At 45.6% G+C, this 12,862-nt stretch overlaps 1 protein-coding gene across 1 annotated transcript in view; it reads left to right on the top strand.

Moving 5' to 3' along the window:
- LOC146020580 (unconventional myosin-X-like) overlaps nucleotides 1-12,862 on the top strand; it is a 121,945-nt gene that overhangs the window by 84,787 nt on the left and 24,296 nt on the right. Inside the window, exons 23-28 of the mRNA XM_083153812.1 lie at nucleotides 2,566-2,672; nucleotides 4,456-4,746; nucleotides 6,442-6,481; nucleotides 9,192-9,983; nucleotides 10,432-10,555; nucleotides 11,980-12,226. Of these exons, the coding sequence (XP_083009938.1) occupies nucleotides 2,566-2,672; nucleotides 4,456-4,746; nucleotides 6,442-6,481; nucleotides 9,192-9,983; nucleotides 10,432-10,555; nucleotides 11,980-12,226 (1,601 nt within the window). The remainder of the gene's footprint in view (nucleotides 1-2,565; nucleotides 2,673-4,455; nucleotides 4,747-6,441; nucleotides 6,482-9,191; nucleotides 9,984-10,431; nucleotides 10,556-11,979; nucleotides 12,227-12,862) is intronic.

The following is a 12,862-nucleotide window of genomic DNA, read 5'->3' on the forward strand; positions in this document are numbered from 1 at the left end:
CCTTGCTGCCCTCTACCTGCCAGGGGAGTGCCCTTGCTGCCCTCTGCCTGCCAGGGGAGTGCCCTTGCTGCCCTCTGCCTGCCAGGGGAGTGCCCTTGCTGCCCTCTGCCTGCCAGGGGAGTGCCCTTGCTGCCCTCTGCCTGCCAGGGGAGTGCCCTTGCTGCCCTCTGCCTGCCAGGGGAGTGCCCCTGCTGCCCTCTGCCTGCCAGGGGAGTGCCCCTGCTGCCCTCTGCCTGCCAGGGGAGTGCCCCTGCTGCCCTCTGCCTGCCAGGGGAGTGCCCCTGTTGCCCTCTGCCTGCCAGGGGAGTGCCCCTGCTGCCCTCTGCCTGCCAGGTGAGTGCCCCTGTTGCCCTCTGCCTGCCAGGGGAGTGCCCCTGCTGCCCTCTGCCTGCCAGGGGAGTGCCCCTGCTGCCCTCTGCCTGCCAGGGGAGCATCCTTAGCTGCCTACTACCCATCAGGGGAGTGCCCTTGCTGCCTACTGCACGCCAGGGGAGCATCCTTAGCTGCCTACTGCCACCAGGGGTAGCATCCTTAGCTGCCTACTACCCATCAGGGGAGCGCCCTTGCTGCCTACTGCATGCCAGGGGAGCATCCTTAGCTGCCTACTGCATGCCAGGGGAGCATCCTTAGCTGCCTACTGCATGCCAGGGGAGCATCCTTAGCTGCCTACTACCCATCAGGGGAGTGCCCTTGCTGCCTACTGCACGCCAGGGGAGCATCCTTAGCTGCCTACTGCCACCAGGGGGAGCATCCTTAGCTGCCTACTACCCATCAGGGGAGCGCCCTTGCTGCCTACTGCGTGCCAGGGGAGCATCCTTAGCTGCCTACTGCATGCCAGGGGAGCATCCTTAGCTGCCAACTGCCGCCAGGGGAGCATCCTTAGCTGCCTACTACCCATCAGGGGAGTGCCCTTGCTGCCTACTGCACGCCAGGGGAGCATCCTTAGCTGCCTACTGCCACCAGGGGGAGCATCCTTAGCTGCCTACTACCCATCAGGGGAGCGCCCTTGCTGCCTACTGCATGCCAGGGGAGCATCCTTAGCTGCCTACTGCATGCCAGGGGAGCATCCTTAGCTGCCTACTGCCACCAGGGGAGCATCCTTAGCTGCCTACTGCCGCCATGGGAGCATCCTTAGCTGCCTACTGCACGCCAGGGGAGTGCCTTGCTTCTTATAGCCTCTCCTAAAGGAGCTCTCACACGTTCTTTTGCTATTGTTTGCTGTCAGTATTGTCAAGACCACTCTGGCAACATGTGAAATCCCCTACCCCCCCACCTTAATCCTTACATGTGGCATTGAAGTCTTCCCACATGTAGTTGTGCAGCACATTACTAGTCCACTCCTACTATACTATCAATGTACTATCAAGGTGCTATTTTATATTACAGCTTTTTTTAAATCCAATCGCAAGCTAATAAATATAAATGACAGTATTTTGATCTGACAAGAATTAAGACTTGGTCAATGCATAATTGAAATTGTTGGCTTTAACGGTTTATTTGTACAATTGCAGCACACATGCACATGCATAACAATGCATACAATCCCTTACAATGTGAGAATGGAGTTGCATGTGTTCTGAACTACAACATCAGACAATTTCTGGAGCTGTTCTACTTACTTTCCTGTATCTTGCACTGCTCCTCTAGCTTTACCTTACATTGCCCACTACAGGCTCCTGCACTTCCATCCACTGACCCAGCAATGCCCCATGTGTGCTATTTTGCACTGCTTAGTGAGAGCCCCCTTACTACTGAGTTACACAGACCATGTAACGTACATGCTCGTGCCCACTGCCAGCCAGCTCAGTTACTCTGCTCCATGTGCTCTTTCTCCCGTCGATTGTTTGTGAACGGAAGGAACAACTTCTGGAAGGAAGCCGGGAAAGCAAGGAGGGGGTAGATTCTTTGTCATATATTTTTTTTTTTAAACAAATAAAACAGCTGCAATGACTTGTACAGTAATGCTCCTACAAGGGTGGTGAGAGAACGTGTTACTGGACAGTGCAACGACTTGTGTATGTATGCAACTTATTCATTCTGATATGTTGTAGAGGTCTTATTCTAAAATTAGATAGTTTCTATTAGGTTTTGTACAGTCAGTGCTCTATTGTTACTCCCTTGTGGCATAATGTTTCTTCTTATTCCTACCACACCTTGTGCTTATGTTTTCTATGTGGATTTCTATACTAACCCATCCTGGTATATTGTCTTTTCTTTCCTATTCTGTATACATACCTCCGTCCCTCCCATCCTGTGGGTCTTATATTTGTACACTACTGTGCATTTCCTTCTGACCTTTGTATAGCCCAGTGTCTGTCTCTTGTGCTTGATGTGATTGTGCTGACCAGCTACAGTACCGTACTGTAGATCTCCCCCTCCTCTGCTCAGTCCCCTCCCAATGTACTGTGTCCAGCTGTTAATGGTGCTAAAGGGAGAGAGGCAACAGTAGCTGTGTGCACTGGGCACTTGCTGTGGAGTTGCACAGACTTCTCCCAACATAGTTGTGATTATCTACCTGCCCTATGGATCCCACCTCAATGAGGGGCTGTCTGTCTTCACCTGCAGGTGTTCCTCAAAGAGGCTCTGGAGCAGCGTCTGGAGAAGAGTCGGGAGCAGGAACTGAGGAGGGCAGCCTTGGTGATCCGAGCTCACGTTCAAGGGTACATTGCAAGGTAAGGCTCTGCTCCAGAGCTCTGGCCAAGGAGCGCAGCAAACCATAGCAGCCAGAAGTATCTTAAATGTAAGGAACGGATTTATGTTGCTGCAGTGTGTGTCTGTGTATATACAGACAGATTCTGGGCCAGAGAGTTTATTAGGGTACCAACTGATACCAACTGAAGTCAATTCTGTACTTTAAAAAGTGTTTAAAAAATGTTGCTAGGTATTGTTCTGGGAGTAGAACAGGACTCTACTATAGAAGGCTTTCTATTCTTAGCATGTGCTGTTATTTGGGGTTTCCAGGACAGGATGTGGGACTAGATAATGCCTTTTATACAAGATGCAGAAATCAGGACGGTGCAGTAATTGTATGAAGCGCTGAAATTGGCTCATCTAGAGCACAGGAGCTGCAAAATGCAATCCTGAGAGTACAATAATCGTATGAAATAGTTGACCCAGGAATTACATTAAAGTGATGACATGTAGTACAGTAATCCGAATATACAGGTGTATGTAGGGATGCTGTACAGCTGGAGATTTAGGGGTCAATCGTATTGTATTCAAGAGTGCAATGTGCCATTGCCACAGCATTTTGGAGTATACAATGCTGCAACAAATCAATAGTGAGCTGTGAAGCACTGAGCCAGGAGTGGGCAGTAACACAGGTTGCTCTTCTGGCTGAATGGTATTCCAGGTCTTTCTCAAAAATATTGTTCAAAACTATTTTTCTCTTCTAAACACTGTAATATCCATTTACGGCCCTTGGAAATATCTTATATGTATCAAATGCAAGTTTTTTTTTTGTGTATACTTTGATTGTAGAATCCTAATCTGGCAATAAAGGTGGGCATAACCTTGTGCGATTAATTTCCATGCAATGCCCCCTTGTCCCGGGAGGCAGGATAACATGCTATTTATCACATGCAAACCCAGCCAAGCCTGCCTGGCTCAGATGCGATCAACAGATGGCTTCTGCAGCCGGTGCGACTCGCAGCCTCTGGTGCGATGCACATGGGACATTGCATTGGACCTACTGTCAATCACATGCGATTTAGATGCTTTTCATGCAATTGATTGCAATAAATCGCATGAAAAGAGGCCAAATCGCATGTGAGTTGTATTGTGTATGGACACCTTAAGAGTCCTTAGTAATGAAGGGATTCGGTACTTATGTAGTATCTGGGCTGCCGATTTTTTGATTGTATGCCTTAAGTTAAGGCATACAATCAGATGCGATGCGATGCGATATCGCATCGCATCGCATGCGACCATCGGATGCGATGACCCGATTTTTCCATAGGAATCAATGTTAAAATGGACTGAGTCCATTTTAACATGGAATTCAATGGGAAAAAGGGGTCCTTTTCATACCCCTACTATCCAAGTGGGCATGGAGTTGGATATAAACCTGTGGCGAGCGTAGCGAGCCACCGAGCCCGAAGCGTGGCGAGCGGCCGGTATTCTGTGTCCCCTCGCGGGGCTCGCTACGCTCGCCACGCTTCGGGCTCGGTTTATATCCAACTCCATGCCCACTTGGATAGTAGGGGTATGAAAAGGACCCCTTTTTCCCATTGAATTCCATGTTAAAATGGACTCAGTCCATTTTAACATTGATTCCTATGGAAAAATCGGGTCATCGCATCGCATCGCATCGCATCGATGGTCGCATGCGATGCGATGCGATGTGCCCGATTCGACCCGATTTAGAAATCGGCAGCCCAGATACTACATAAGTACCAGGGATTCAAACAGAAAGTTGCCTTTAACTTTCTGCCTTCTTTTTGTTCTTCCTTGCAGAAAGCATTATAAGCGTGTACGTCTCTGCATCATCACGATTCAGAAGAATTACCGGGCACATTTCTGGAGAACTAAATTTTTCCGCCTCCAGCACTCTGCTGTACAGTTTCAGAAGCACTGGCGAGGAAGGACGGCCAGGCGCCTCTATCATCAAATGCTGGAGGAAGAGAGAAGGAGGCGGGAAGAGGAGGAAAGAAAGCGGAAAGAGGAGGAAGAAAGACGGAGGCAGGAGCTGGAAGAGCAGCGCAAAATGGAGGAAGAGAGAAAAAGAAGAGAAGAGGAAGACAGAAGGTAGAAGTTGGTTCACAAACTAGCTGGTATCAACAGTGCGCTGCTTATCATTAGATAGTCCATCATGCTGGACATAGAAGGTGGTATTCAATTCGCCGCCGCTATTTCTGATGGAGGAAATAGCGCTGGGTGCCTATTTAATGCTGTCTTTACAGACAGCATTGAAGAGGCATCTTGGCAAAATAGGCCCACCTTTAAAAGCAGTTGGTCTCGTTTTGCCGAGATCGGCTGTGGATTGTCAAGCCTGATCTCGACGATCCACGGACGTTTCTTGTAGCCTCGTCCCCTTTTCGGCACTTGGCAGGCGGGACAGTGAATGACGCCTGCCGATTTGCTGTTGAGCGGGACAGGGTCAAGACTGCAGGGACGTCCCGACGGTCGTGACCCGGGATTGAATATCCCCATAGACTTAGTCTTATTTTACATTAACAGTTTTTCATATTTTTTATCGCATCGACAAACCTGTTCTATTCCCTTACCTGACACCTTCCTATGTCTAGGCACTGTTTGGGTCACAGTATTTATGTGACAGGCCCTAATTGTGCAATAGGCTACAGTGTCATTGATGGAACCACTTCAGGTTATGATTCCTCACAAGCAATGGTGGAAGAGAATCTCAACAGGATACATAGACCTGTGACCATATATTATTTAGTAGGCCAACACACAAAATATCCAGAGCAAGTACTCGTTCTTTCTAAGCCAACTAAAAATTATTTCACTATACTCCATTCTGTAGTTGCAATTTTACTTACATTTTAAATATAGTGAGCATATTTGTGCTTTTAATGACTTTGGCTGATCCAGATAATGGGCAGTATTCAATGAGAAAAATTCTCCGTGTTTTATGGCGAGTTTGTGCTTTTCTCGCCTTGGACGGAGACTTTTGCTCTCAAAAAGCGAGCAACCCTATTCAATGTGCACTTCCCGCCGTCTTTCTGAGTGATTTTCACCGTGTCTCTCCGTGTAGCAATTCTCCATCTTTTCATGGAGAAGTGGAATGTGAACTTTTACATTAAAAGGTTTTTTGTTTTCATTTTGGTGTAAAAAAATCAGGAATTTTAATCTGTGAAAGGGCATGCTATTTTTTTTTTTACACAGAGCAGCTAGCAGGGGGCCGGGAGCCGAGCCGCTCTTTAGATATTCATATATTCACTGCACCCGATCATTACATATGCACGATCGGGTGCAGTGAATACCCGACCCCCTGTTGGCACTCCGGGGGGGGGGGGGGGGGCAGCCTGTGCTGCCTGGCTCCCGGGGAGCCCACCTCCCCCCCACATACGTTCTGGGGCAGGCAGGGAGACTTCCATCTCCCTGCCTGCCGCCGTCCTCAGGCTCCCTGCGGCGTCACCTCATACGCCGGATTGGCTGATACTCGCCGCGAGGGGCGGCGAGTATCAGTCACATTGAATACTATCTAAAGTGCCGTGGCGGAGAATCTCCAAACATGGAGAATCTCCGCAAAAACACGGCGAGTGCATGGCGAGCGAAAAAAAACGCTCGCCATGCACGGAGAATATTTTCATTGAATACGGCCCAATGAATTTGAGAATACATTTTGTATAAGAATACACAAACTCTGTATTTCTTTGTAGCACTTATGTAATGTTATAATAGGGTGTACTGTGTCATGCATCACCCAAGATCCCCACAGTTTTCTGAATGTGCTAATCCCTTATTTCTCTCTTTCAGGGAACAGCAAAGGTTGGAGGCTGAGCTGCGTGCTGCTCAGGTCAGTTCTGTACATTCACTGTTACTCATACATACCTCCAAACATAACCCAATCCAGGAGGGACAGATTGCTCTGTTCCTGGACTTCCCTGATAATGTATGATTGCTATCACCTGTGGTGAAACGCCTATCTTGTCAATCAACCTGTTTTAAACCGGTGTACGTCAATCATAAATTAATAGGGAAGTCCAGAAACAGAGCATTCTGTCCCTCCTGGAGAGGGTCATGTTTGGAGGTATGCTCATATTTCTGTTTAAATCCAATTCAAAGACTTAGTGGGTCAATCCGATTGGGTGCAAACAGTGTGCAATGGTTTTGCCATGTCATTTTGGGATACGGTCATTAGGTCTAAACCATCTAGGTCGACAAGCATTGGATCGGCATGGGCTAGGTCGACAGTCAAAAGGTTGACATGGGATTTTTCACTGTTTTTTGTGCTGACAGGCGGTATTTCATGCCCTACCATCCACTAGGGCATGGTGGGAGAATAAAATAGTGTGCCCGAAGCATCGCGAGCGATGCGAGGCACTTCATGCAATGTACAGGTAAATGCCCCCATTTTGAATTTAGGAATTGCCCCCCATAAAAGAGTAGATGCAAGCCTGTTGGAAAACATAAAATGATTTCTAGAAATCCATCTATAGTTTAAAAGTTAGAATTGTTTTCTCCCATACAGTATAAAGCTCATCTTATTAGGTGCAAAAGTCCTCCCCTTTCACGTATTTGTGGCTCTGCTAGCTCCAAGTGAGCATACACATGAAGCCCTGCTGGCACCCATTAAGGCCTTGTAAAAGCATTCCCCACTCCTTAGATGTGGTGTTGCGCGCCGGAGTTGCGACAATTTTTTGGGGGGCGTGGCCTATTTCACCAAGGCCCATTATACATATACCTCACACTGTGATGCCATTATACATATGCCACACACCGTCATGCCATTATACATATGCCACACAACCTGATGTTCCATTACACATATGCCCTGCACCGTGATGCCCATTATACATATGCCGCACACCGTGATGCTCCATTACACATATGCCACATACCGTGATGCCATTATACATATGCTGTACACCCTGATGCCATTATACCCATGCCACACACCGTGATGCACCATTATACCCATGCCGCACACCCTGATGCCATTATACATATGCCACACACCTTCATGCCATTATACATATGCCGCACACCCTGATGCCATTATACATATGCCGCACACCGTGATGCCCATTATACATATGCCGCACACCGTAATGCCCATCATACATATGCCACACACCGTGATGCCCTGCTTCTGCGGGTCGAGAGGAGTGCCGGACATCCACCTATATACTGTATAAATATATATATATATATATTAACTCTGCCAGTCACACTAGTCACAGTGCCTTGTTTAACCTGTGTGCTGCTGCTGTTGAGTGCTCCTCTCCTCTGCGTGCTGGGTACTGTAGTCCTGCTGCCGCAGTGCCGCCCATCGGATCCAGCCCTGAGCCCAACAACAATCCTGCGCGCTGCTGGGACTGGGAGGGCTGGATCACGTGTGGAGAGCAGGAAGCCTTTCTGTGGACCGCGGGAGAAGCTGCGTGCGCCCACGCATGCGCACCAGCCCTCCCGCGGCCATTTTAACTGTGCCAGAACTTGAGGCCGGCTGTGGCCATCTTTAATAAGGGCACAATGAACGGAGATGCCGCGGCCGGCCCTGTTAAGGAGGTAGGGCGGCCGTTTACAGTAAAAATATGCCGGTTTCCCGGTAGGCCAATCCGCCCCTGATTGAATGCATTGGTCACAATATTCAACTAGATCCTACAATTAGTAGATGCTAACGTTACACACCTCACAGATGCCGCCATATTGATGTTCTAATCTCAGCACTTCCCATAAATGCAGACATATTTCCAGAAAACAGCCGCATTTCCCATAAATGTAATCAATAGAATTTACTGTCTTACTTACTGTGCTGTCCCAGGATTGAGGAAACGGAATCAATAGCTTTACCAATATACAGCCGTATCTGAAATCAAATTTTATAAATGTTTCATAAATGTTAAGGTAAAAAGATACATCTTGCTCGAAACAAAGTAAATATCTACCTATCCTTAAAAAATTATATTAGTTTAAAAGACATCTTAAGGCCCATACACACTAGGCCACTTTGAGCTGAAAGCATCTCTGTTTTTCTCTTTTGAGCTGCTTTCAGCTCAAAAGCCGCCCAGTGTGTGTGGGGCAGCGATGGGCGCAGATGCGCGCTCCCGCATCTCTGGCCCTGCCGCTCGTCTGCTGGTAGATATTACCAGCAGATGTGCAATGGGGTGGACGGCTTTTCATAGCGTCCTTCTTTCCATAGCGTCCACCCCCAGGTAAATCTCTAAAACAGGTGAAAATCACTCAGTCTGTATGCACTGAGCAATTATATGTCCAGCGATTTTCCCCATCATCGCTTGCCATACAGGCTGTGCAAAATTGCTCAGTGTCTATGGACCTTAAGTCACAATGCAATGTAATTAGGACATACAAGTGGATTAATTGGAAATAGGCAGGGCCGGTGTAAGGCTTTTTGGCGCCCTAGGCAGGTCGGACAAATGTAACATATGCAGAGAGTGTTAGATTTGGGAGAGTTTTATTGTGTCTGTGCAGGGTAAATATTATTCACTGCCATTTTGATTTCAGTTTGAACACATCTCACCCAAATCTAATCTGTCTTTTTCTAGGAAGAACAGGATAAAGCACGAAATATGGAGAATATTCTACTGCAAGAAGAGGAGAGGCGACAAATGGAGGAGATATTGCGACTAGAGAAAGAGATTGAGAAACTACATCACCAACAAAAGCTGGATGGTGTATCCATCTCCTGTGTGGATACCCGGAATGAGGTGACAAGACAGAGAGAACAGCAGATACATAAGCTGGAGAAGGAAGCATCTCGGGTTGCCCAAGAATTCTTAGAACTGTTGGACTTTGGAAATCTGGATGAGAGTGCAAACAGCTTGGAGAATGGAATTGATGGACCTTTGAATGTGGAAAGCAGTGTGGTGGCACCTTTAGCTGAAGAAGAGGTGGATGAGGGATTTCATGCGGATGATGAGATATTTCCACCTCCACCACCAATGCTCCTGGAAGATGACATGAAGACCAATGACAGCTACTCAGAAGATGGAACCTACATGAAAATCCCTGAAGACCAATCTGGTACATCCACAGATTCACAGGTATCCCCACTGGAGCTTTTATCTACTCAAGACGCATATAGCGCCATCTCTGACAAGTCTGAGAGCATTTACCAGTGCTTATCAGATGTACAAAGCAACAGTGAGGAAGCGCAAGAGCCTATCTACAGCTATCCCCCAGATATAGAATCAGACTACGATCATGAAGAGTTCGATGAAGGCCCACCAGGTTCTACTGATACCAGGAACTCTAGTGATGGTCACTTAACTGATGAAGAGATTCTTCGGATTTCCAAGCCCGGCAGCTATGGATCACAGTGTGGAAGTTTGGATTCGGTTAGTATTTCCTCAAATCCCAAATGAAAAGGACATATCCTGTACTTGGTACTTTTCTTTTCTTGATACCATTAGTGGACAAACATTTTATAGAAGTTCCTAAACCTTTTCTAGAATAGAAACCTATGTATATCAACTATTTCATTTTCACTCATTCGCATCCTGTCTATTGCTCTGTTTTTATATTCTATTGAGGAATCTGAATTCATCTGAATCTTGTTAGTCAAAGAAAAGTTTTTTGTTGTTATACTGTGCTAAGCCTCAAGTGATTGTGGTTTTCTTAGACTGTGCAGGAAGTGTTTATGCTGAGATTATAGAATGGTTACTGAGAAGACTGCGATCTTTGTTATATTTGTAAAGAAGAGCTCTCCAAACTGGGGTGACTAGTCTCTCTCTTTAAAAAATATATATATATAATATACTGTTTATTATTTTTTTCCGCTTGCAGTTTTTGGACAGTGATGAAGAAGCAGATAGCCACATTGACACTGATGAAGAACTAATGACCTCACGCGTCACTCTGTTCAATGGAGGGGGCCCACCATATTTCCACAGTTATCTTTATATGAAAGGTAGTGGATGTCCAAGCCAGTAATACCTGATCACTGCTATACAGACGCCATACTTGCTGACATATTCCTGGATTTTTATGGCCCCGAACATTGTGCAACGGGGGACAGTGCCACGATGATGGGATTGGCTGCATGTTATGCAGTCAAACTCCGCCTGCCTCACTATGAGTGTAGCTTATTTTCTGGGGACCCAATTTGTGATTCTCCCAGGCATCTGTGCACAAATGAGATCAACACTTTATTATAAGTAGTGCAAATCAAGTACACAGATGTAGCCCACAGCAACCAGTTGGCTGCTAATGGCATTTTCTAGTCCAATTAAGAAAATGAAAGCAAAGGTTGTTCCTCCTTGCCCACAGCACTGCTTATACATAGTGGCTACAGTTGCCAATAGTACTAGCGGTACTTATACTTAAGGCCCACTGTTGCCTACAGTAGTAGCGCTGCTTATACGTAATGCCCACAGTTCCCAACACTAGTAGCGCTGCTTATACCGAATGCCCATAGTTACAGACAATAGAAGCGCTGCTTATACATAACACCCGCAGTTGCCGACTGTAGTAGCACTGTCATAGATTTGCAGTTTATTAATACTGTAATGAATTTTTCTGAAGAACATTTCTCTTATTGAATATTTTGTATACCTTTCACTATGTGTGTTTATGAAACAAGTACAACACAAATGCAATTTCCTTCACAGCAGGTAATTTATTTTCTGCAAATATCAATTCAAGAATGTTTATTTAAATATTTAAAGAATACAATTAATCACTAGAAAAATACAACCTGCCTGATACCATTTGGTGGTAGTAGTAGTAGTAGTAGTAGTACAGTACTAGTCTACTGCAAAATTTATGCTGTCAGGATGCATATTATAATATTAAGGTAAAGTTAACTAAATAGCTAGCTACATAAACTAAGTGAGTGGTTCTCATGACAGAGTTGTTGTGCAGCCACAGCACAAGCAAGTAAATCTAGGGCCAGAGAGGATGGCTAAAACTGTATAAAATACAGTATTATTAATTAAAGAATCTAATAAATCAATCACTCAAAAAATACAACTTGGTGGTGTCCATACGAAAATGATACAGCATTTTTGTCTCGTCAATTTTCGTCATGATGTGTGGAGTAAAATGTAGTCAACCTTTTCGTTATTAATAAATTCCTGTTTGTTATGGTTTTAGTCACAGAAAAAACCTTAATCGACAAATAGTCTTCATTTTCGGTGACGAAATTAACGATGCACACCTGTGACACTCCCACAAGTCATGGTGGTAATATACCTTATAGCTATATTTGCCATTGCGCATGCACTGTATGTAAAAACTTGCTGCTTGCATCAGTGAACAGAGATCTATGCAACTTAAAACCAGTCCTGATATCTATTTTATGTAATTATGTCACTGTTGAATCTATACTTCTAGCTGGAGGCCTGATGAATTTGTGGAGACGACGGTGGTGTGTGCTGAAAGACGAATCCTTCATGTGGTTCCGAACAAAACAGGAAGCTTTAAAATGTGGGTGGCTCTATAAAAAGGGAGGTGGGATGTCCACACTCTCCAGACGCAACTGGAAGCGGCGGTGGTTTGTGCTGCGGGAGTCAAAACTGATGTACTTTGAGAATGACAGTGAGGAGCGGCTGAGAGGGACCATAGATATCCGTGCTGCCAAGTGAGTAATAGTCAGTGTCCGTGTTCAGTTAGTGCCTTCTACAGTCTCCATTGTGAGGATATAGACAATAGTTGGGTTTTAAAGATACTTGTGCATGTTCCCACCTGTATTTGGTGTAGAATTTACTGTAAGTCTGAAATACATTATAATGAATATATATTTTATATTAAAACACTTCTTGCTTACTTCTATAAGGTACTTCCATCCCTAATTGGGATGACTTTGTACTGCTATAAAGTTTATGGGGGTATTTGATGTTTGATGATATTTCCAATTGTCGAGAATATCGTTCATTTTTTTACAAGAAAAAGTTAAATTTGCATTCAACCTATTAAATGTCAGTTCCGACCTTCTGACTTTCAGAAACATTCTGAAAGTAGAAAAAGACATGGATTCACAGATCACTATAATGTGAAATTCGGCACTTTCTGTTTGGCATAATGTGACTTTTGGCACATTCCGTGCGGCTTAATGTAAATTTTGCCTCAATCTGTGTGGCATACTGTAATGTGAAGTTTGGCTCATTCCGTGTGGCCTAATGGGTAAGGGACATATTGCACTGGAAGGGGAGTCTTTTGCACAGGGGAGCAATGTTTAGCGACTGCGCACGTGCAGAGCCAGATTAAGGTCTCAATG

Source organism: Crinia signifera, chromosome 7 (genome assembly GCF_055691185.1).
Source record: "Crinia signifera chromosome 7, ASM5569118v1, whole genome shotgun sequence".
In the NCBI taxonomy this organism is placed as follows: Eukaryota; Metazoa; Chordata; class Amphibia; order Anura; family Myobatrachidae; genus Crinia; species Crinia signifera.